The sequence below is a fragment of the Ambystoma mexicanum genome, chromosome 1q, assembly GCF_040938575.1.
Source record: "Ambystoma mexicanum isolate Mex_15411 chromosome 1q, UKY_AmexF1_1, whole genome shotgun sequence".
In the NCBI taxonomy this organism is placed as follows: domain Eukaryota; kingdom Metazoa; phylum Chordata; class Amphibia; order Caudata; family Ambystomatidae; genus Ambystoma; species Ambystoma mexicanum.
In genome coordinates this window covers 48,843,289-48,867,792 of record NC_090922.1, presented here as the reverse complement: position 1 = coordinate 48,867,792, position 24,504 = coordinate 48,843,289, and the positions used below count along the sequence as shown (strand labels likewise).

Here is a 24,504-nt window from a genome sequence, read left to right as displayed (position 1 = left end):
AGGAAAGGTAGTATTTTTCTTGCCGTGTGGAGGAGAAAGAAGCATTTCTTGACTGTTGCGTTTATTTGCGGCTCTAAGGTTAGGGTGTTGTCCATCAGGACTCCCAGATTTTTTACTACCTTAGATGGTGACGGTGTGATTCCCATTTCCGTTGGCCACGGGATGGCGGTTTCCTTCTCTTGGTCTTTGGATATGATCATCATTTCCGTTTTTCCTGGGTTGATTTTCAGGTTGTTGGTATTCATCCAGTTGTAGATTTCTTTTAGACAGTCGGTTAGGTTAGAAAGATCGGCTTGGCTGTCTTTGATTTTGTAGATGATTTGAGTAACGTCTACGTAGTTGTAGCATGTGATGTTGTGTTTCTTGAAGATTCTGATAACTGGGGTTTGTTAGATGTTCAAGTACAGTGGTTATAGTGAGGATCCTTGTGGCACTCCACAGTCATTAACTCGTGGGGTGGATTTGAAGGGTTTAATCCAAACGGTTTCTGTTCTGTCTGCTAGGAATGATTTAGTCCAGCGTAGCGCTGTGTCGGTTATGCCTATGTCTTCTAGTCTTTTGGTTAGGGTGTCATGGCTAACTGTGTCGAAGGCTGCAGAGAGGTCGAGCAGAATGAGGGCTGATGTTGTGTTGGAGTCTGCGTTTGTTTTTAGGTCGTCCCAGATTGATAGTAGTGCTGTTTCTGTACCTCTTGTGGGTCTGAAGCCGACTTGAGCTTGGTCTAGCATTTGGTGTTTTTCAACGTATTCTTGCGTTAGTTTGTATACGTAGGTTTCGAGGAGTTTTGCTGGGTAGGGGATGTTGGAGATTGGTCTGTAGTTGGAGAGGTCATCTACGTCGCCACTTGTGTTTTTCAGAAGTGGTTTGATGGGAAACAGTGTGTGTTTAGTTTGTGTGTGGTGTTTAGTTTGTGTGTGTATGGAGTCCAATTGGAAGGTGGTGCATGGTCATTGTGCTTAGAGGTAGGCAGTGGTTGTTCTTTGGGTGTAATATGAAGCAGTAGGTGCTCAATGTGCGTGACATCACCCAGAGGGTGAACAGTTTGTGTGTTAGGTGGAAGCAAGTGGTCCATGTGTGCGCAAGTAGTTTGAGATAGTAAAGGCTAAATGTGTAGTCTTAAGCAATAGGTGTGCATTGAATGTGTTGGACTACTGCTGCCACCCTGTAAGCAAACACAATGTTTATTGCAGTAGAGAGTTTACTAAGTGACTTCAGTTGAATTAGTTCTGTGTTCCACTTGTAGGTTGAAACACTGCGCCAGTCCCTGGATGCATCGAGGTCAGATAGTCGAAGACTGCATCGTGAAAGTGAGCTGGTTGTGTCCAATGTCAACCAATGGGTGAAAGAGCAGAAGTGAGTATGACATGCACACAAAGCCCTAAACATGTCTATTATGCCCCTGACACAAGTTATTTGAGTATGTTGCTCATCCTCAATTGTGCATTTTTGTAAATATGTTTCACATGTGCTCTTTGTTGCAGAGAAGCGAATGAGAAATTGGGATGCAGAATACGGGAACAGAGCAAACAGATTGCACATCTAATGGCAGAGAAAGAGTAAGTATAAAATACCTCCCCAGTGGGGTACCTATTCCGCTCTTTATTTTTCATTTTCTCAATTTGCACCAGCCCACTTCCTTCCTGTTACTTTTTACAGCTACCACAAACCCTTAAACCTTCTTCTGTTTTCCTTTATTGTCCCTACACGTAAATTCTGATTAGCAAATGCCCTCCGTTTGCACAAACTAAGCCAATCCTCTAATTTTAGAACATCAGTATTTGCCGCAATGTACCTTTTGTTCTTTTTGGCAACACTGTATGTGTAACTGCTCCGCACTCATAATTTGTGGTGTTTACCTGCTCTCTACTTCCTAGCACTCATGTGACTGGTTCATAGTGATTTTTCTAAGTAATTTTTTCATTGATTGCTGTACTCTATACAGTATCCATAGTGCGCCATGGAGAAGGAAGAAAAAAGGACACTCATATCACTTGAGACATTAACAATTCACTGGGCATCATTACTAACAATAATGACAGACCAATGATATGTCCTTAAAGTGTTGCTATTGTCGCCATTCTGTACAAAGTCTAACAATGCATTGTTCTGTGCAAGAAAATTGAGCCTTGGGAGCCAAGTAGTGGTCTTTGTTTTGGCGACAGACATGCACAATATGTTTCTTCATTGTCATTACATCAGATGAACTCTAACAATCAGTTATCAGATGGAAACTAAGCAGTACCCGTCCACCTTAAGAGAATACATCTTTTGGTTATCAGAAGCCCAAGTGATACCAGTTTATGAATATTCTTTAACCCATAATAGCCCCTGTGAGAAACCGGAGGGTATTCTCACTCCTACCCCCGTAGGATCCTCTTTGCAGGAGGCCAGGGAAAAGCCATCACTATTGCGTCCTGACCCTGGGGGGCGTAGAAGCAAGGGAGGATCACCAAGGGTGGAGGGGTCCTTGAGTATTGGAAGTGGGGTGCCCTTGGGCGAGACATGGTATCCCCCTTTCTTTATTGACAACCAACCTAACCCTACCCCAACCTTTATGGGCTATTATAAGCCAGTTCCCCTCAATTTTCCACGTGTAACACTTGACCCTACTGGGATGAAGAAGAGACCGCTAAGAGCAGTGAAGGTTACACATTTTCACCACCTTGGTACTCTGTGTGAGGAAGATGCCTACTAAGAGTTGTGAGGGTCAAGCATGTTCCTTTGATTGCGGTCAGGCAGGGCTAATTGGTCATCCACACCTGCAGCCTGTCCAGGGGCTGCAGGTGTATAAATAGAAATTAGACAGTCAGAGAAAGAGAGGAGTGCGACATGGGGAGAAACGTGCGAGGAAGCAGTCGTGGTGGTACTGAGGCTGCACGAGGCAGGCCGCCGGCAACAAACCCAGTGGACCTGGGGACCTGATGCAGGCGGATCGTGTCATTTCCTCAAGCCTGGCAGCTTCCAGACCCCTGAGCGAGCAGCAGGAGCTGCTGTGGAGCCGGAGCAGAAAGGACGCTGCCCGCGTAACAACAGAGGCACTGAAGCTGCCGGTGTGCGGAGAGAGAGGCACAAGGTGAGCTGGGCTTGTGCCGGTAAAGCACAGAAGACCGGTGAGTGTCTGCAGGGTAGAGAGGCTCTGGGGCGCTTCAACAGGACTGCGAGGGAACACTGGTACGGAAGCTGGCTGGAAGACTCTACCTTCCAAAGAAAACAAAGACAAAGTATCTGAAATAACTTCCCACTACAAAGCTGAAAACTTCAGAACCAAACAAGAAACATACAACATACAAACCTGCACTAAGGAACTTTTCGCAATCCAGAGGGAATTAGGATCCCCTTAGCACCATACGACTCCCACCCTAAAAACAAAGAGTGGTGTACAGACATTCAAGATGCCCTCGCTAATAAAATTGCCACCCTACAAAAAGAAATAGCTACAAAACGGCTCCTCATAGCCAGCCCGAGAAAAAAATCAGAAACTACATAATAAGTATCCCCTAACACGCAAGAATTTAAATTTGCCCAAGTTACCATTCCCGAGGTCGAAAAGATCATTGCTTCTCTAAAACCCTTGAGATGCCAAGGTGACATTTGTCCAGCACCAATAATTAAAGAAGCAGCCAGAGACCTAGCACCTTCAATTACGAAATTAATAAATGCCTCCTTCAGGACCTGCCAGGTTCCCAGTAACCTCAAAGATGCCTGGGTCCTACCGCTGCTCAAGAAAGCAACCCTTGACCCGACCATACCAACTAATTACAGGCCGATAACTACGGTACCCTTCTTACTTAAAATAATCGACATAACATGGGCAGCACAAGTAGCCCCGATGTTACAATGGGCCCCTGGAGAAGACCGCAATCAATGGGTAACAATAGAAAGAACGGCAACCAGGATACCTTTAGGGAACCTTGGCTTTATTGCCACACATCACAGGGAGAAAAGGGGTTTGCTACTGGAATCAACTAAGACTACCTTGTGGTATTGGGATAGAGTATTGAGAAATAAAAAGATCAAAATAGGAGTGGGCCCATTGGCCCCTATCGCCTATAACCCAGACTTTACCACAGGCATGCAAGCCAACTTCTGGACGCAATGGGGGGGGGCAGAGAAGGCAACATAACCCTAAAAGACCTTTACGCAGAGGGGTCACCCCTAACGTTTGAAGATTATAAGGCTAAATTCCACATACCGGAGCAAGAACGGTATCACTATATTCAGCTCAGGCACTGGGTCACCAACGCCAAAGTAAAAGAAAGGGCTACCAGAAACCCAACAGACATAAAGCTAACGGTACAGGAAGGCCAACCAGATAAGGGCATAACTAGATTATACCGTCTAGCGGGAGAGGCTAACCCGGGGAAAAAACGTACAAATATGCAAAGGTGGGAGATAGACCTGGGGAAACCAATTTCAGAGGAAACCTGGAGTCGTATTTGGCATAGAACAGCCAAAGGATCCAAATGCACCTCCATAAAGGAGGCAGCATATAAACTATGCCTTCGGTGGTACATGACACATGCACGCTTGCATGCAATTAATCCAGAATACCCTGCAACCTGCTGGAGGAATTGCGGGCAATCCGGGGATCTTATTCACACGTGGTGGTCCTGCCCATTGGCAGCGACCTACTGGAAGGAGATTTTAAGCCACATCAAAGATATTACCGGGTTGGGACTACCCTTCGATCCATTAGTAGTACTGCTGGGGGAGGTGGTGGAGGGGAGCTATGCGAATTCTGGGCCTACAGCTTCTCTTATAACCAACATGTTGAGTTCGGCCAGAATAACACTTGCACAGACATGGAAGACCAGGGAAGGCCCAATAACATCTATGTGGTGGGTCAGACTGTGGGGGGTGTTGGCCATGGAGAAAGTGACGGCACAGGCCCAAGGCTCCTATTCCAAGTACTTAAACACCTGGTTGCCATGTCACGAATATATGGACGACAAGGAACAGACGTTCTTTTAACCAAAGCTGCTTCGGGCAATATCTATCATTTGAAAACCCCGATCTTCAATCTGCGGAATTTGAACTTTACATCATAAATGATCCAATCTGTTGAACTTACAGATCGGAATGTTGAACCTTCTACCCATAAATTGGGATATGTTGGGGGGAGGAGGGATGGGGTTAACTAATTGTTCATTACGTATGCCTTTTCTTTTTGTCGGTTCTGTTTTAAACTTTTTCTTATGAGCAACACAGTCTTAGACACTTATGTTGAGTCCCCAGATAGGGGTGGCTATGAGTTATTCATCGATATTTTCTTGTCTGTGATGCTTTGAAAACTAAATAAAGTTGATATAAAAAAAAAAGAATCGACATTACAGCATATATCCAAATTCAGCAGTATCTAGAAACCAATAACCTACTATGGCTCAAACAATCATGTTTCATGCCTCTTCATGGCACAGAAACGGCTCTAATTGATCTGAAGATGCAAATAGACCAACTAAAAGATAACAAACAATGTGCACTACTCCTCCTGTTAGACCTGGCAGCCGCCTTCGGTTTGGTGGACCATAACATACTATGCGAACACTTGTCGTCTGCAGCTAACTTCTCCCAAGAGGCCAGAAACTGGATCAGATCCTTTAACACATCGATGAGGGTCTTTGCAGCTGCGGACCCTGTCCCTATTACGTGCGAAGTGCCACAAGGCTCATGCGTCCCCCCTACGCTATACAACGTATTTACTAAGCCTCCATTTTTTTTTTTAAACTTTATTTTTCGGTTGCAATTCACAATACACACGCATGAACCACTCCGTGGTAATGGATATACATGTTATACACTTTGTTTTCTCCCATACATATACCTATATAAAAAAACATCACAATTTATGATATTAAACGTTTGTTGCCAGGGTTAAGGCACACATTTCAATCGGCATCGTCGTCTTCCGAGTTAGGTGGGGTGGTGCGAAGGTAAGTCCTGAACGCTGACCAAATGTCTTTAGGTCTGCACGGAGAGGGGACCAGACCTATGTACGCTTCTTCAAATTCGTGCACATATGCCAGTGATTTTAAGAATTGTTCTGCACAGGGGGTGTGGGGACTCTTCCATTTTTGCAAAATACATTTTTTAGCCACCACACATGCGACGTTGAATAGCCTCCTAGTTTTTTCTGGGAATTTACTGATGTCGCCAAACAGATATTTCTTGGGGGTAAGTTGTGCAGGAATTTGCGTAATGTCTTCCAGTATATTTGCTACTGTTTTCCAGAATCCAATTATTTCAGGGCAGGCCCAGTACATATGGTATGAGTCAGCTTGAGGGTTATTGCATTTGGGACAGTTCGTGTTTGTGGACACCATGATTTTAGCCATCTTAACAGGGGTATAGTGAAGTTTATTGAGCATTTTGAATTGTATGAGTCTGAGCCCCGCGTTGAGGGAGACCTTCTTTGTGAGGAGGCAGTACTTGGACCATGTTCCTTCCTCTATTGTTGTACCCATGTCTTCTTCCCAGGTGGACTTTATATTGTTGGAGGACTTCGTATGTGTTTGGACTATGTTGTACAGTATGGAGATGCCTATATGAGGCTGTGAGTGAAGTGCCTGGTAACAAGGGTGCTCAGGCGGCTCAGCTGGGAATGATGGCCAGCGTTTCTTGAACGCCGCTTTCATACAATGATATTGTAACGTGACAAGTTGGCCCCTCCCCACTGTGTCAGCGAAGTGTTCGGGGGTGACGAAGCTTCCATTGGGGAACATAGCCTTCATTGTAATGTCATAGTTCGGGATCCAGGCTTTCTGTATACCAGGGTCATACGGGGGGGGGGCAATGCCCGGAAAGTTCCGCAATGGAGCTTGGGAGTCATAGGGAATATCAATGTGGAGGTGCTTACCTATTGCAGCCCAGGCTGCGATCGGGCAAGCTACTGGGTCAAATTTACAATCGTCTTTATAAGATGTCGCAAAGATAATAGATTGCAAGTCCGTTGGGCGGACCGAGTGCCGTTCAATGGGGACATGAGGTGCTTCTGAAGTAGGATTCTGCCAGTATTTGGCATAATGAGCCTGAGATACAAGATAGTGCAGCTCATAATCGGGCGCAGCGAAGCCCCCACGTGTCGTAGGGTTCCACCAGTTTTTCCCATTTGAGCCTGTTGGCCCCACCATTCCAAATGAAGGTGGTTGACGGGGATCGCAGGTTTTCAAAAAAGGGTCTGCCTGGCCAGATCGGGACGTTATTAAAGATATATAGGAATTTGGGGAGGATCACCATTTTGAGCACTGCTATCCGACCAGCCAGTGATATGGGCAACTTGGTCCAGATCTGGAGTTTGGTGTGGATCGTCTGTAAAGTAGATTCGTAATTATCTATATATAGTGACTGTGTCTGGATACAAGGATCCCCAGATATCTGATGTAATCCGGGGACCATCGTAGACCGTGTGCGCGTGAAGGGCAAGGGGTGGACTGTGTCAATGGGAAGATTTCAGATTTGGCTGTGTTGATTTTGTACCCTGAATGAAGAGTGAAGTCCTGTATTACTGCCAATATGGGTTCTAAGTTGTTTTCCGGTTTACGTATATACAATAGAGCATCGTCCGCATATATTGAGATAGATTGGTAACTGCCGGCCAACTTGATGCCCCTCAATTCTTGTTCTCTTCTGCTTGCAGACGCCATTGGTTCGACAGTGAGTGCGAACAGGATGGGGGAGAAGGGGCAACCCTGTCTGGTGCCCCAATGCAAGGTAAAGTGGGTAGAGAGGGTGCGGTTTGTTAGTACCCTAGTCTTGGGAGAGGTGTAGAGCAGCCTGACGCAGTGTGTGAAGTACGGGCCAAAGCCGAATTTTTTGAGGACCTCGAACATGTATGCCCATGAGACGGAGTCGAATGCCTTCTCGGCGTCCAACGAGACGGCCACAGCCTGCGCATCAGGCTTGACCTGGGCCATAATTCAGAACAGTCTACGCAGGTTCAGGGCAGTGGATCTCGTCGGGATGAAGCCACATTGATCAGGGTGTATTAGGGAAGTCATTTTAGGAAGGAGTCTATTTGCGAGCACTTTCGCATATATCTTGGTGTCTGTATTTATTAGGGAGAGTGGACGATAGGACGAGCGGTCATGGGCCGGACGTCTAGGCTTCAATAGGACCATCATGACTGCGTCGGTTGTGGAATCTGGGAGGGAGTCGGAGATCAAGGCTTCCTCCCATACATGAGTTCGAATAGGGGATAGTATTGTTGTGTATGTTTTATAGAGGTCCGAGCTTAGGCCATCGGGGCCTGGGGTCTTTCCAGCCGCCAGTGCTTTAATTGCCTCAGCGATCTCCTCCTTGGTTATATCTTGTTCAAGGACAACATTGTCCTCAGGTGAGAGGGTAGGGAGATCTATCTAGTTCAAGTATGTTGCAATGTCTACAAGACTCTGTGTATCATGATTTGCGTATAGATTGGTGTAATATTTCACAAATTCGGCATTGATTTCTTCCTCTGTGTGCACGGGATCACCATTGTTTGTCATTATGCTTGCGATGGGGGCATGATTGTGTTTGTTGCGTAATATGCGTGCCAAGTGGTGTCCAGCTCTATTTCCTTCAATGTATCTACGGGCCCTGGTCGGAGTGGACATGTATTGTAGTTCTTGGATTGCTAGCTCATTGAATCTAAGGAGGTGTGCATTGATATCCGCCAATATGTTCTTATCATGTGTTACACTATAGTTGTTTTCAAGGGTTTTCAGGTGTGTTTCGGTCTTATTGAGGTTGGATTTGACACTTTTTAGGAGGCCAGTGGTTTTTGACATAAGATTACCCCTCAGCCAGAACTTAAACGTTTCCCACACCGTAGCCCAATCCCCCACCGACCCCGTGTTCAGCTGAAAGAACTCCTCCATCTCAGTTTTCAACGATTCAACCACGTTGGGGTCCTTCAGTATGTTTAGAGGCATTCACCAGCGCGGGGACGGACGTTTAATATTCTGGAGCGACATCTCGAGCGTAACTGGGGAATGGTCAGAAAACGTACGGGGGAGGATTTCAGAGCCCACCACGGAGTTCAGCAGGAGAACGGATATGAACCAGTAGTCAATCCTGGATTCAGAATCATGGGCTGACGAATAGAAAGTGTATTGACGGTCTGTGGGATGTACCCCTCTCCAGGCACCGGTCAGCGCCCTGTCCAGTAGGGCCTGGTGGATGGTATTAGCGGATCTGGTGAGTGACCTTTGTCGACTGGAGGACCTGTCCAATAGCACATCTAGAATAGTATTAAAGTCTCCACCCCACAGCACCCATGTGTCAGTTGTCGTGTCGATTTCCGTGAAGAGATGGGCATAAAATTCGGGGTTGTCCGTGTTTGGACCATAGGAGTTGACCAGCACCCATCTTTCCCCAGCCAATGTGCCCCATACCACCACATATCTACCCAACAGGTCGGATTTACTTTTTTCGGGGACGAACCCCAGCGATGGATGTATTAGTGTGAGGACACCCCTGCTCTGTGACGAGTATTCAGTGTAATACCTGTTATTACACCATTGTTTCAAGATCTTCTCGTTAGTCTCTCGGAGAGCATGGGTCTCCTGAAGCATTACCACATGAGGACGGTGCCTGTTGATATATGCCCCCACCTTGCTGTATTTTGCTCTATTGTTCAGACCCCGAATGTTCCAAGTTAGCAGCTTAAGCGACAACCCGCTGGAGGTGTGGGGTTTATGTGCCATGTCAATAGGTGTAAAGACAATCTTGGGAGAGCAGGATGACGATTTGGGGGAATCAGCGCATGACTTGTGACGGCATTTTTAACATTAAACACAACAGTAAACTGTTTCGCAACTTGCCCAACTGGGGCTTTCGACCATACCTCTGGCCGGTTAAACAGACCCAAATTCCCGGTTCCCACCCCCACCCACACCATCTGGCCCAACTTGATGATGAACCCCATTCAAAACCCTGTGGTTTCACTCGTGGAGGGAGTCGAGTGCTGCAACACCGCCTTCGTAGCCGAGCGTGTCTCATCCGACTGTCCTTGAATGTTGGAGAGTAATAAGAAGAACAAATAATAGAACAATCCTGCCTGTATTTGGTGAAACGAGAATAGACGATTCGTTGTAGGTAGAGGGTGGTTCATAGCTGCGGTCGGACAGTATGCCGTGTAGATTACTATACCGGCTGCTGAAGGAGATTTTGATCAGGTTCATTCCTACCAGGAGGTAGAGGAGTAGCAGATTCCACATAGGCCAACGCAGCTGCCGGAGAGTCAAAGAAGTGCGCACGTCCGCCATGTTGCATCCGTAGCTTTGCTGGAAACAACAGCGCATATGGAACCTGTCTCACCCGCAGCTGTCGTTTGATGGACTCGTAGGAACGTTGCTGGGTTTGGACTCCCGCAGAGAAATCCGGATATATGTGTATGTTATTGTTGCCATGTCTCAAAGGGCCCTTTTCCCTTGCCAGCCTCAGAACCGTGTCTCTGTCTCTGTAATTTAGAAGCTTTGCCACTATCGTGCGGGGGGGGGGCCCGGTTTGGGCGGTGGAGCCAGGGTGCGATGTGCTCGTTCGACCAAGAATTGTGAAGAGAAGGAGTCAGCACCTAGGAGGGACCTCAAAAGGGCTTCGATTTGGGTCTCCATCGGGCCTTTGCAAAAGGATTCTGCTAAACCGACAATGCGTATATTGTTCCTTCTCGACCTCGACTCCAAATCATCACATTTATCACAGAGATTATTAATTTCGCTTTTCAAGCCAGCTATGTCTTGAGTGTTTTGATTGGTCGAGTCTTCGTTTGCGCTTATTCTGTTTTCGGCATCAGTGATTCCGGCACTTTCCTTATCTAGCCTGGCTTTAAGGGAGCCTATCGTGGAGACAATGTCGTCCAGCTTGACATTTATCGCCAGGAATCCGTTCTGAACCGTCGTCAAAAGATGGTCGAACTTGTAGTCTTCCGTGGCAGGGAGGTCAGATGTTGTCGAAGGGCCCGAGGCCTCTGCGGTTGCTTGTGAGTTCGTGAAAGAATCCATTGGCCCGGTCTTCCTGCCCTTAAGTGCGTTTTTCCCAGGCATCACATGGGTGTACCAAATATTAGTATCCGTTGTAGTGAGGATCGTAGATGGCCACTGGGGGATGGTTCGCCTCGGACTGTGAGTAGGCTTGCTATAGTAGTTGATCTCGACTCAGACCTTGCCCTCTTAAAAAAAATATACCTTATAATTCAGGCATGGATGGCTACCCACAGCCTCTGCCTGAATGATGATAAGACCAAATTCTAATCCTAGGTGCCCCCAACCACTTGAACAAACTAGACACGCAGTACTCATCTTTCAACATTGATGGTAACATAATCAAAACTGCCAAGGACCCTAAAACCCTAGGATTCTACCTAGATTCTACACTGAACCTTAGAAAGCAAGTCAATGCGACAGCTTCATCTACCGCGTACACATGCAAGCTTATCCACGCCTGCAAACCATACCTCTCCACTAACAGCTGCCTCATACTAGCGAGAGCACTAATAATGTCCAAACTTGACGACTGCAACGCACTCTATGCAGGAGCCAACAAACTAGTACTAAACAAGCTCCAAACTCTACAAAATAACGCTCTAAGAACTGCCCTGAGCATCCCAAGGAGAGCTCATAACACAGAAACAAGAAGGAACCAGAAATGGCTCTCCATCAAAGATAGGATCCAATACAAACTAGTATCCATTACCCACAAATGCCTGAATAATGCTCCACCACAGTACCTGAAAGACAAAATTATCATGAAAACATCATCCAGACCCACTAGGTCAACCAATTCCTTTTGCATTACAGTACCACGCTTCAACCTGAAAAGAGCTGGCGGCATCGGCTTCCCTCTGCAAGCAGCCTTAGCCTGGAACACTCTTGCAGTTCACTTGTGTACAAACCAGTCCTTCCATAACTTCAGGTCCAATGCCAAAAAATTGCTGTATATGAACGACACCAACAATCTGTCTGCTCAGCGTTCCAATATCTAACAATATCACCCATGATCTACTAACCTCTTATCTCTCTTGCGGTATCTGGTCATTGCATCGAATCCATAGCATCGACCGACCAATCCATCTAAAAAATAGCATGGAAAAAAAATGCATCGAATGCATGTTTTTGGAAGGTAAAGGGTTTATTTTTATTTTAATGGGTTTTAAAGGGTAAAAAAGGGGTTTGTGGGGGGGACCCCCCATTAAAAAAATGCATTTGATGCACTTTTTTTCGATGCACTTTTTTTCCATGGATTGGTCTGTCGATGCTATGGATGTCGATGGAATGACTAGGAACCCTCTTTTGCTACCTAGATGCACATCACTATGTTCCATCTTTGATGCTTAGTCATGTCTTGCTCAGACCATCTCCCCTATTTACGTGTATATTTTTCCCTTGATGCCTACTCATGTCTTGTTCATATCATCTCCACCATTTACGTGTATACTTTGCAGTGAATAATTTCCCTATGTTTTTTCCTCTAAACACTTCCTGTATTTGTATATATCTCACATGTATGATCAACTGTATGCTTGTACCTTTTCACTAAGATGTCTTGTAAGGCGCATGGATACCCTAGGGTGTGGTGCGCTCTATAAATAAATAAAACAAATAAAATGGAAACAATAATGTGATTATTGAATACCAAACTAAAGAGAAATGTAACTTTGAACAACTTAAACATTGAAATCAAAAAGTGCACATTTGAACTCTGAATCAAATTGAACACATGTTGCACAATGATTTAATTCAAACATCAAAGTCAAGAGTATTAAAAAGGGGAAAAGAGTCAAACAGTGAACATCTATCAGTGAAAGCAGTGCAACAAGGCCACAGATTGGCAGGAGGTGGGTGACACATGGTGGCAGGGCCACAAGGCTAATAAGGAGAAGCCATATAAGTGCAAGAATACCCACAAACCCAAGAGGCCAATAGAAGGAGCTAAGTGAAAAGGACTTGGTGCACAGGAGCAAGTGCCAAGGAACCTTTGTGAGTGTGCTGAGGAGTCCCGGGGCCCTGGTTGCGCTACCTTTGATGGGTGGACCATGCAGTCTAACAACTGTGCCTAGACCAGAGAGCCCCGCATGATGAAATATAAGGACACTGAGCAACAGCCGAAGGGTACCACTGCATTCGAACTGGTGAACTGGGCCAGAAAGAAGGGTCAGGTTGGAAAGACTGTAACAAGTGTAAGCAGTAGAATTGACGTCTTGGGGAAGGGAACCATGTGGCTTAAAGGAACCACACGTGTTGTCTTAAGAGTGGAGTCTCAAGACCCCTTTTGCTTTTGATTGTGACTTGAAACTTGGGGAAGGGAACCCCAAGGATTGGTTCAGAACTATATCACCTTGAACTGAGAAAAGGAAAACCTTTGAGACTTTTTTCATGGAACGTTCTTATGCTTGGGGATGGGATGCTGAAAGTAAGCTATGAGGTGGAAAAGGCTCAGAACTTTGAGTTGAACACTATTTCCTTTGATTTTGACATCCCTACACATTGGTTAATTGTAGTTGTGAGGGCAAGGATAGGTTTTGGACACAGTCAGAGATTTAAGTTGCACTCTTTGACTCGGACTTTCCTTAGTTTTGTTCAAGTAGGGAAATCCCACCTTCGCATAGGGCAAGTTAGGCCTTCAACCATCCCGACGTTCAAGTTAATAAATATCTTTTGTGTGATCTTTAAGTCTGTTGCCTGTGTCGTACTTCATGATGGCTTCACACCCTCAACTGACATCTGCAGGGGTCATAAGGGAGCGCTGTATCTGAGCTAACTTCAGAGCACCTGCATTCCAAAATTGAGCTACTTGTGGTACATATTTGCCTCTGTATTTTCACACCTAAAACATGTTGAGCTTCCACACTAACTGCATTACTGTGATGTAGATGTTGTCACATAAGATCTTATGTTGTACTAATTTATAGCAAAGGTTTAATTGTGAGAAACATTGAGTATGCTCACATCTCCTGTGTCATTATTTGCCTCTGAGAGCATATCCCAAATCTTGCTACCACATACTGTGTGCCTAATTGGTGGAGGCTGTTCCAGTATTTGCTTTTGATGATAGAGGAGCTGATTCCATTGAACTGCTGTGCCCGCTTAATGTATAAAAGGGGTGGGTGGATTTGAAAATCGCATGGGTAGTTCTTTCTCTGACCCTTAAGGCCTTTGACATCATATAATATTGCATTAGGCCGATTGATCCCATACCGACATTTGCCTAAAACACATCCACGGACACAAATGTGCTCTCCGGGTATAGATCTTCAAAAGACATAATACCTATGTTTGATGGATTCCTTCCTTTCAAAGATTCTAAATCTTTGAAATAATCTATATCCAGTTCCAGTTGACATCAGAAATTTTTTACCAACAGGGAGTGCAGAGTGGCTCCACTCGATGAAATTACATGCCCACCACAGTCCGTGAAGTTGGGGCCAGTATATATGGTGCTCCTGCGCCCTGTGAACTAATTCATATAGCTTTTGCTAGTTCTTCTCTGTGTAGTGCCTAACCCTCCGAAGGCCTCGTGCTTCAAGTCATGCTCGGATTGCAGAAGACAGATGTCTTCCATGTGTACAGGTGCAGAAGAAGGATGACACAGAAGTGGCATGTTTGTGGCTATAGACTTTTATTGAAATCAGAAAGCAAGAGAAAACTGATCTGTCCCTATTCGTAAGAGGGGATTGCCTGCCTCAACTAAAGAACTAAGATGACTGTCAGGATGTCTGTCAAAGCAAAAGGCTCCACTGACCTTTGTCAAAAAAACCTTACTTCGGTCTCTCACACTAGAAACTAAAGACTAAGGCAGTACTGTTACAGGAGAATGACTCCCTTCATCTGGGTGCTGGTTCCTGGTAGGTTGAAACAGTTCCAAATCTTAAACTAGTCTCATGTCTCACACGCTACCGGGGAGTGGCTCCCTTCCCCTCATAATAAAGTTCCACTCAATACTTTCTTGGTGGGCCAGGTGAATGCCTCCCTTCTTCTGGAGTCCAGTCTCGGATAGCCCGGGGGAATGACTCCCTTCCCCAGGCCTGGTGGACCTGGCTCCCGGTCCGGGTTGCCAGGAGAATGGCTCCCTTCTCCTAGTATTTTGTTATCACTTCCTTCAACTAGGGGGGATGACTCCCTTCCCTTGGTCTTCTTTTCATTAGGTTTTATAGTATCCAACTCTGAGTGTTAAGAGGGTCCACGACCCTGGCTTCTCTTCTTTGACCTGGTCTGCTTGGATCACTTCCCTGCCAAGTACTGCAATGAGGAAGATGACTCATATCTTGTTTAGGGTCCTTGACCTTTGTCTGTTAGTGGGTGTATCCCTGGCACTGTTGTGAGGGACTCTTTAATGTACTTTGGGTCCTCGACCCTTCCCTGGTGATCAACTGACTTTGTTTCACCACTGCAATGAGGAGAAAGTTTGTAGGCTTTGTGCCCCGGCCGTGCCACACAAGAGTTATGGTTGCAAAGGGGACTAGGGACAACTGCATGCACCCTCTGGATAAGCCGTCCTGCGTCCCCTTCGGCCCTCGCATACCAACCTTTACCTTGTTGAAGGTTTTGGCACATCGCCGGGCCTTCCTGGGATGGTGGGGGTTCTGTTCAGCTTCTCTGGTGTCTTCCCTCCAGCTGTGCAACAGTGATCCAGCTGCCTTCTGCTTTCCTTCCCCCCTTCTCAAAGCTGGTGGGCAACGGTCTGCTCCTCGGACGTGATGGACTGCTGGAGTCCTTAGAGTTCTCTCCCTCTGGAACAGAGACACATGTTTGTATCTCCCGCGTTCGGTGCGCAGCCCACCTGCCGTCTTCGGCGGCTGTCCGAGACCAAGTGTTTAGTCCATTGTCTATTTTAATACAATGTTGCCAGCAGTGCCTGGGACCATTGTATAAGTCCTTCTTCTCTTTCAAAGGTTTCATCTTTATTGCTCTGTGGGGCTAACACCTCGCAGTACTTGGATTACCTAGGTTCATGATGTTCTTCTTCATCTTAGTGCCTTACAGAACCTTAAGGTATTCTGCCTTATAACAGTACATAGGTCGACTGTCTACAAAAAGGTTACCAGAGGCAAGAGAGGTTAGAGTATGTTGGGGTTCTCATAAGGGTCGTACCCTAGATGGTCGGTCATCCCTATCCCTAGAGGGGAGAACATCTAGTGATCCGTCATACTTAGAACCCATAGGATTTGTCTGGGCGAAGGCCACATAGCACAGGATTGCGAAGGCCGTTATCCAGTGTGCTGTTAAAACCTTTCACCTTCTGTCACACAATCTTTGACCTTCTGCAACAAGTTTGGTATGAGCAGCTCTCTCCAAGTGTCGGTGGTGAAGTGCAGGGGGACATTGGTAGAAGAAGGGAAGGAGGAACGATTCTCGGCACAAAAGGATGAGACGAAAAAGAAACATGGGAATTGGTCCCCCTTCCTGAGTGACACATCCAAGCCTCACTCTTCTTCGTGGTCAAAAAAGAAGAGTCGCCATTTCAGAGTAATCTGCTCCTATACCTCAGGTACTGCCCACTCAATCCTCTACCGAGAGAAGTGGGAGAATTTTCAATAGACAATTCTTGCCATTTTTGTCAATGCTCTGGCGCTGACCTCTTCGTTAGCGACCACATGATCCACTGTGCTTCATGATGTCGGCAGAGGCTTCTGTGTGGACCACGACTTGAATACTTGCTGACTCGGTTCCAGCTCCAGTGGATGAGGCCAGTGTCAGCTAGTGAATTTTTGAATCGGAGAGGTGTAAATATTTGCCACAAATATGCGAGTACGACCGAGCATAGCAACCTAGCCAGAACTAAACATTTTGAGCAGTGGATTACAATGGTGCATTATAAAGCACACTATCTGTGAAAAAGTTGTTAAAAAGCCAGATGGGTTGTAATCAGTTTTGGAGGGTAATTTATGAAAAAATCCAATTAATGCAAGTCACCAAGAGAGCATTTCTCAAAACATTTTCATGCCTTTCCCCACAATTTATGTCAGTATAAAAAAACATGTTCATGCTGCCTGTGCCCACACATTTCCATGCTGGCTGCAAAAATATATGCCAGTATTCCCATATAAGAACATACTCATGTTTGCTTTGCACAAAATGACAGTAATACTACTAGATGAAAACATGTCCAACCTGGCTCTTCCAAAATATGCCATTACCCACACAGAAGAACATTAAAAATGTCATGCCACAATAAGAAAACATTATCAAACTGGTTGCACCAATGTAGGCCAGTCTATACATGTAATAAGTCTTACCAGGTTTGTTTTTATAGATTCCCAATAAAAAAGCCATGCTACAGTAAAATATGATAGCTAAATTGACTGCACCATAATACCAGTCTAGCCACTAAGTAACGCTCATCACGATTACTTTCTCCAGCATCGTGTCTTACATGGATTCATATGCTCATGAATATTCCTTGTTGTCAGGCTGGGAATCTGCTTTAATATTAAAGCAGCTTTTGCTTTTAAAGCTAAAAACTGCTTGTCGTTTCTATAGCCTATTGCTGTCACTTTGGGGTCATACTGCCCCAGCCAATGACATTCATCCTCCTAAGCTTCACCCCTGGTTGCCATCTTCAGATTTTTACCACACGTTCTGGTGTTGGGAGTCCTTGTGATTCGCTCCTTGAAATTCAATCACCTTTTTGCCTATTTTTGCGAGAATTCGTCTTGATTTTTTTCATCTTTGTCACGTTGTGACCAACGGTGGTGGGACCCGTTGCCAGAGATCATTGTCCATCGTCCGATCTCGGACCCATGGGCACCGCAAGCCCAGGCTTGGGCCTTTGGTTCACACCATGGCGGATGCCACAAAGAAAAGCTTCTGCCGGGCCTACGAAAACTGCGGCCTGAAGAACATCTTCATCGAAGATAGGCACCTCAGGTGCATCTACTGTCTATATTCCGACCACGATGCCGATGGCTGTTCAGTATGCCAGGCCTTCTCCAAGACGCAGAATGACTGCAATATGAAGTTAGTGTTGTGGATTGAGAAAGGGAAGGCCTCTGATGTGGACTTCGGGTGTAGTAATGCCTCTTCCAGCATCGGCAGACCCAAAGAGCGTGCCCCCTCTGACAAAAAGAGGTTGAGAGTTTGAGATCCTTTGAGGACACTATCCTGGGGAAGATGGCAAAAAAGGCGAAATCATCCCAAGCTCCAACAGCTTCTTCACCAACGGTCATTGGGTGCGGCAGCCAGAACAGAAGGTTGCTGATCACTGCCTCTGTCGACAGTTAACCTACCGGCCGGCGGGCAGGTTCTGTCCGCGAGGAAATCGCTGACACCAGAAACCAGGCATAAGACTTTGTCGAATATCCTATCTTCCAAGGACCTGTCAACTGTTTCACCCTCGTCGACATCATGGATCTCTTCGAGGGACCCGTTGATGACTACAGCGACCAGGGCCGTCGCCCCATTGACAACCACTCTGTCGACGATTACCCTGTCAATGACTTCGTCGACGACGAAGACTGGTCTTCCATCCCGTCAAGGGGCTCGTCCACTTCCATCACTGTTGCCACGACAACGGTTTCCATGCTCAGAACGGCCTTACCGCCCAGGCCTCCGTATGCAGTGCCGACTACTGCCACGTCGACGACAGCACCTTTTCCTGCTCCGCAGGCACCAGTCATCGCCTCTTTTCCTAGGGACTCAGATTTGTAGCAAGAGCAGACCCGGCCCACAATTTTCTCCCTAGGCCCACCAAGGCCACACCACTTTTCACCACTACCAATAATGTGCTCTCCCAGCTCTGATGAGGACCTGTCAGAGGGATTTTACTTTGACCAGGTAGGTAGTCAAGGAGACCTGGATGCCATTTTGCCAGCACCTCAAAAGGGGGGGATCCAACTCACCAACCACCATTTAGCCCTTCACTTCAGAGGGCACCATCTCACCAGCCATCCCGGCCACATGGAGAAGCAACGGCTCCTGCACCAAGAAATAGGTAATTGGAATTTTGACTAATGTGCACATACTGGTTTCTGAAATACAGCAGCGTCTACCAGCTGCCCCCCTACCTGCTCCAGCCTGGAGCCCTCGAAGGGTTTTACAAGCTCTCTCATCCAGCCCCTGTTGCCCCTCGGCCATTGCAGCTTGCACCCACTCCTGTGGTGGAAGAAGCAGCCCAGGCAGACACTGACACTGGTACTGTCACTACACAGGCTATGAAAAGGGCAGATGAGTTCCAGTACTACATTGCAGCTGATGGGGAGCCTCCTGACATCAACGTGCCCTCCAGGGACTCTCCGCGATCGAGGTCCTTTTCACTCCATGATCTCAAGGGCGACGCAGCTATTCAACCTCATGCCAGCTATTCAACCTCATGCCTGACGAGAAAGAGGGTTTCATTTTCGAATGACACAAGTCCTCCAAGAGGACTATCATTTCAAACCCACTGTGACATTTGGCAGACTGGCCTGTTGGTCATGAAGACCCTTGTCACAACTCCTGCAAAAAGGGATTGTTTAGAGAAAAGGTACAGAGTCCCAGACTCTGCCCCTAAGTGCATCAGGTCTCAGCCATTGCCAGACTGTGTTTTCTCTGCTGCGGCTAAGAAGAGGTCCTCCAACCTGTCTTCCTCGGTTATGGTTCCTCCTGACCAGGAGGGGAAGAAGCTAGATGTGACTGGGAAGCGCATCATCACATCGGCAGCATCTACAATTAAGGCTGCCAACCCCCTTGCCATTCTCTCGAGGTACAACAGTGTTATGTTACAAGTTGGGCCCCATCTTCGACTTCCTACTAGATGACGAAGCCAAGGCCCTGGTGGTCCACGAGGGGGCAGGTAGCCTCTGACTGTGCAATCCGCGTTGTCCTTGACATCGCTGATTCCTTTCTTCCCCAGATGAGCAATGGAGTGGCGCTCCGGCGCCAGGGTTGGCTCAAGGCCAACAACTTCCGCACGGATGTACAATCAAAGGTGGCGGACATGCCATTAGATGGTGACAACCTTTTTGGGAAGGTAGTCGATGACACCCTGCAGGCCATAAAAACAGACACTGAAATGGCACATTCTATGGGTGTTCTCCAGCAGAGGAGAACATCCTTTCGCTCCTCTAAAGGAAAAGTCTCAAGGTCCTCCAAAAGGTTCACCTCGCCCTATCTTTAGCCCTCTCGTTCACCCACCCAGGAGGCATATAGGGGATGCTCCCAGGCTTAAGGGAGTGGCAGCTAGTGTCGATTTTGCCCCCCATCCAGGATGCAGATGCTAAAGCAGGCCTAAACCATCCCAGGGCCCACGCCCCCACTCCAGAACCGCAGTGAGAGGCCGGTTAAAACAATTTGTCGATCAGTGGCACAAGATGTCCACAGACAAATGGGTGTTTGATAATCTCTGGAATTACACAAATGCCTTCACATTCCTCCCGTCCCATGACCAGAACAGCTCGTGGTACAGCAGCTAAAGGAAGTTCAAGCCATTCTAAGCAAAGGGGCAATAGAGACCGTTCCTCAGCGGCTCCAGAGTGCACTTCAGATACTTTCTTGTGAGGAATAAGTCAGTAGGGTGGAGACCTATTCTCGACTTGCGATGCCTCAGACCGCCGGGTATTAGGTGACAGTCACCACAGATGCTTCTCTGGAGGGTTGGGCCGCACACACTCCTCTTTCCTACGCCAGAGGCCTCTGACTCCCAGAAGAGAAGAAGTTGCACATCAACGTCCTGGAACTATGGGCAACCTCAGCTCCAGGGGAAGGTGGTGCGGATCTTCACGGACAACACCACCGCCATGTTTTCCACCAGAAAACAGGGCAGGATGGGCTCCCCGCTCTTTCTCTGGAAGCATAGCATCTATGTTTCTGGGCCATATCTCTACAGATGATTCTCATCCCGTTTCACATGGCAGGCATTCAGAAAACCATTACAGACTCTCAGCAGGGTTCTGCGGTCCTGCCACGAATGTGAGCTCCAACGGGCTCAGGTTTCTCGTTTCTTCAACGAGTGGGGCCTCCCTCAAATCGACCTGTTTGCGACAGCTACTAACGCCAAGCGTCAGAAGTTTCCCAGCCGGTTTCATCACCTGGGGATTCTGGTGTGTGCCTTCGCATTACCTTGGGAATGCCTCTTCCTGTACGCATTCCCGCCGATTCCTCTGTTGCTACAAGTAATCAACACACTCAGACGTTGTCACTGCAAGATTAGCCTCATTGCACTAGCGTGGCCCAGGCAGATCTGCTTCTCAGACCTTCTCCATCTGTCAGTGGTTCCAGCCATGAAACTGCCTCCACTTCGAGACCTGCTCTCCGGAGACAGGGGACCAATCCTGCACCATGACCCAGCATCCTTGACCCGTACGGCCTGGCTCTTGCAGCCCTAGAATTTTGACACTACGCTCTGCCTTTTTGAAATGCAGGATCATTCTATGCTTGCTTGCTACAAACACAAGTTGAATTGCTTCACATTGTGGTGCCGGCCACAGAAGATTTCTCTGCTCTGCATGACGGCACCACAGCTTCTTCCGTACCTGCTCGAGCTTGCAAGTCTGGCCTTGCTCATGTATCTCTCAAGGTCCACCTAGATGCCATATCCCGGCACACGCGGGCTCCAGGCAAGCTCTCCCTGTGGTCGCACAGACTCAATAAGGAGTTCCTCAAGGGCCTCTCCAGAACTTTCCCTCTGGTGAAGGCTCTTGCTACTGCGTGTGAACTCAATTCGGTACTGTCAAAACTCATCGGGCTCCGTTTGAACCTATGCATCGGGCCCCCTTAAAGTTTCTGTCATGGAAATCTGCATTCCTGGTGGCTATCACTTTGGCCAGGCAGTTTGAGGAAATGCAGGCGCTCTCCTTCAAGACTCTGTATTTGTCATTCCATTCAACCAAGGTGGTTCTGCCGAATCACCCTTCCTTCATGTCAAAGATCCTGTCGGATTCAACAAGCTTTTGGTGCTACCAGTTTTCTTTGCAGACTCTTCTTCTCTTGCTGAAAAGATCTCTGCATTCGCTGGATATTGCGTGTGCCTTAAAGTTATATGATGCATGCACAATGGACTTTGAAAGACTTCTCAGCTTTTCATCACTGTTGAACCTGTAGGACATTGGAAGGGCCCCATCTAAGGCGTCCAATAGGTGGCTCTCCAGCTGTATCACGCACTTCCATTGTTTGGCCAACATACCAATGCCCATCTGTCCGAGAGCTCATTCCACCAGAGCCATCGCAGTGACTACAGCATTTCAATGGATCTCGACTCGGCCAATCGATCGTCGATCCGTCTTGACTTGGTGCTCGATTGTAGCTCCAGACATGATGTCGGGCATCATACATATACTGCGTCACTTCGCCCCCGTACCTCAGTCCCTTTTTTCTGCACGCTCAGCACGCTGCTCGTGAGGAATTCTGCGATCTTTCCATCATCTGAATTATACACTCAACGTTTGTTGACTATTTTCAGTCAAACAAGCGACTATGTCCGTGCCCCGGATCTCTGGTTTCAAGTGCTGCACAGACTACGGCTTGAAGGTGTCGGTGACCGACCCGCGTGGCATCTGCGTGTGGTACCTCTGCATGGGTCACGACACCGAGAGTTGTTCCTCTTGCAGTAAGGTGAACCCAAAGTCTTTGCTGGATGGGGCGGCGAAGCTCGCATTTGGCCAACCGCCCTGTAAGTCACTGGCGCGGTCGACTGTTGTGTGCTCGGAATCCGAAACAGAAGGTCCTGCCCTAGAGAAGGAAGATGAGCATCGACAGAAGGCCCAGCAGCGGTCCCATTCCCGGAGCCACTTGTCACCTTCCTCTCATTAGAAGAAGATATGCCACTGACATCGGTGCAAATCGAACTCTTCTTCTGAACGTGATAAGTCATCAGCAGGGCTAGTGTCCAGAGCCAAATGGGAGGACTTCAAGTCCCAGATGGTAGAGACGTTCAAGAAGGTGGCTGTGGGTGCAGGAAAGCCCCCGTTACAGCAGGCCCTGGTAGCTTCAGCAGGGCCAGTTGACTCCGGCCCCAGAGCAAAGCCAATTTCGACAACATCTTCATCGGCGGAACCTTCTGGCTCAATGCCGAGCAAAACTGTACCTTCGACGCAGGGACCTTCCTGCGTGCCGCCAACGCCGATTATCCTTGACGCGCCGGTCGGCACCCAGGATCCTGTCCGCACAGACCGCCAAACCATAGACATCTACTGTCAAACCCTTGACGGACATCGAGCAGTCTTTAATGCCAAAATCGAGATCACATTTTTTTCAGCTCTATGGCCCTCTGTGAGGTTCCTGCCACAGAAAGAGCTATGCCTTTCAATCCGGCTATCGCCGATCACATTGCCACCTTATCGCAGCGTCCTTGCACCCTTGCTCCCGTCAATTCAGACCTTACAAAGAACTATAGGCTGGCAAGAGGAGATCCCTAATTTCTCTCCTCTCACCCTAGACCGGAAGGGTTGGTCATACAGGCAGCCACAGTGTCCACCAGGCCTGCCACTTCTACATCTAATTTGCCAACCAACAGAGAGAGCAAGAAAGTGGATGCCCTAGCGAAGAACATTTTTGACTCTGGGACCATGGCTTTAAAAGCAACCAACGTCTCCTGTTGCTTCGCGAAGTATTCCTTTGGCTTGTAGAAGGCAGTTGAGCAGGCGGCCCAGTACATCCCGAGGGGGAGATGCGGGAGGGTTTCCTGCAGTTGGTGGATGACGGAAAGGAGGTTGCCAGACAGTCTTTGCAGATGGGTCAGGACGTGGCAGACTGTGTTGGACGGTTGATGGGCTTGACTATGGCTCTCAGGATGTAGGCCTACATGCACTCCTCAGGGTTCTCTCCCAATGTCCAGAATAATCCTCTCGATATTGCTTTTGATAGGGAAAATCTCTTTGGCCAGAAGGCTGGTGACTATTTGGAAAAGTTGAAGGAGTTCAAGCTTGCTGCAAAATCTCTTGGCCTAGCTGTGCAGCAGCTGGCCAAACCTGCCTTTAGCTTCCCTTCTAGGAGCAGAGGCTACAGTCGCTACATGCCCTATGGCAGGAAGGCTCAGCACTCACAAGCCAGGCAGGGGTAGAGGCATTTCCTGCTCTCCAGAAGGGATTTGGGCGCTTCAAGAAGCCAGCCGACAGTGGCAGCAGCGACAGGGACGGCTTGGCACTGAAAGCCGCTTTCATTTCTCCTCCCAGGACTCTCCGGTTGGAGGATGGTTGACCAAGCATTGAGCCCATTGGCGGGAGATTACCTTCGACGCCTGGGCGCTACAGCTCATGTGGTGGGGTTATTGTCTTCCTTTCTTACAAAGGCAGCTGGACAGGCCTGCACTACCTCCTTGCCAACTGGAGCTGAAGCTCCGGAAGAACTGCCAGTACTTCTATTAAAGGGTGCCGTGGAAGAGGTACCGCCCAAGCAGAGATGGTTGGGCTGGTATTCCTGGCATTTCCTGGTACCCAAGAAGGGGAGGTTTCCATCCCGTCCTGGATATCAGGGATATGAACAAATTACTAAGAAAGACAAATTCAATATGGTGACTTTGAGAGAGATTCTCCACACTATCGAGTTACAGGACTGGCTGGTGTGCATAGAGCTTCCAGACGCTTACTTTCATGTGCCAATACATCAGAAGCCAAGGAGGTTC

General features: G+C 47.6%; 1 protein-coding gene across 2 annotated transcripts in view; it reads left to right on the top strand.

Annotated features, from left to right (window-relative positions):
• Positions 1-24,504, top strand: part of PMFBP1 (polyamine modulated factor 1 binding protein 1) — a 1,360,893-nt gene that overhangs the window by 1,209,193 nt on the left and 127,196 nt on the right. For both annotated transcript variants that reach the window (XM_069635509.1, XM_069635508.1), the window contains 2 exons: positions 1,244-1,353; positions 1,482-1,556. In XM_069635509.1, the coding sequence (XP_069491610.1) occupies positions 1,244-1,353; positions 1,482-1,556 (185 nt within the window). The remainder of the gene's footprint in view (positions 1-1,243; positions 1,354-1,481; positions 1,557-24,504) is intronic.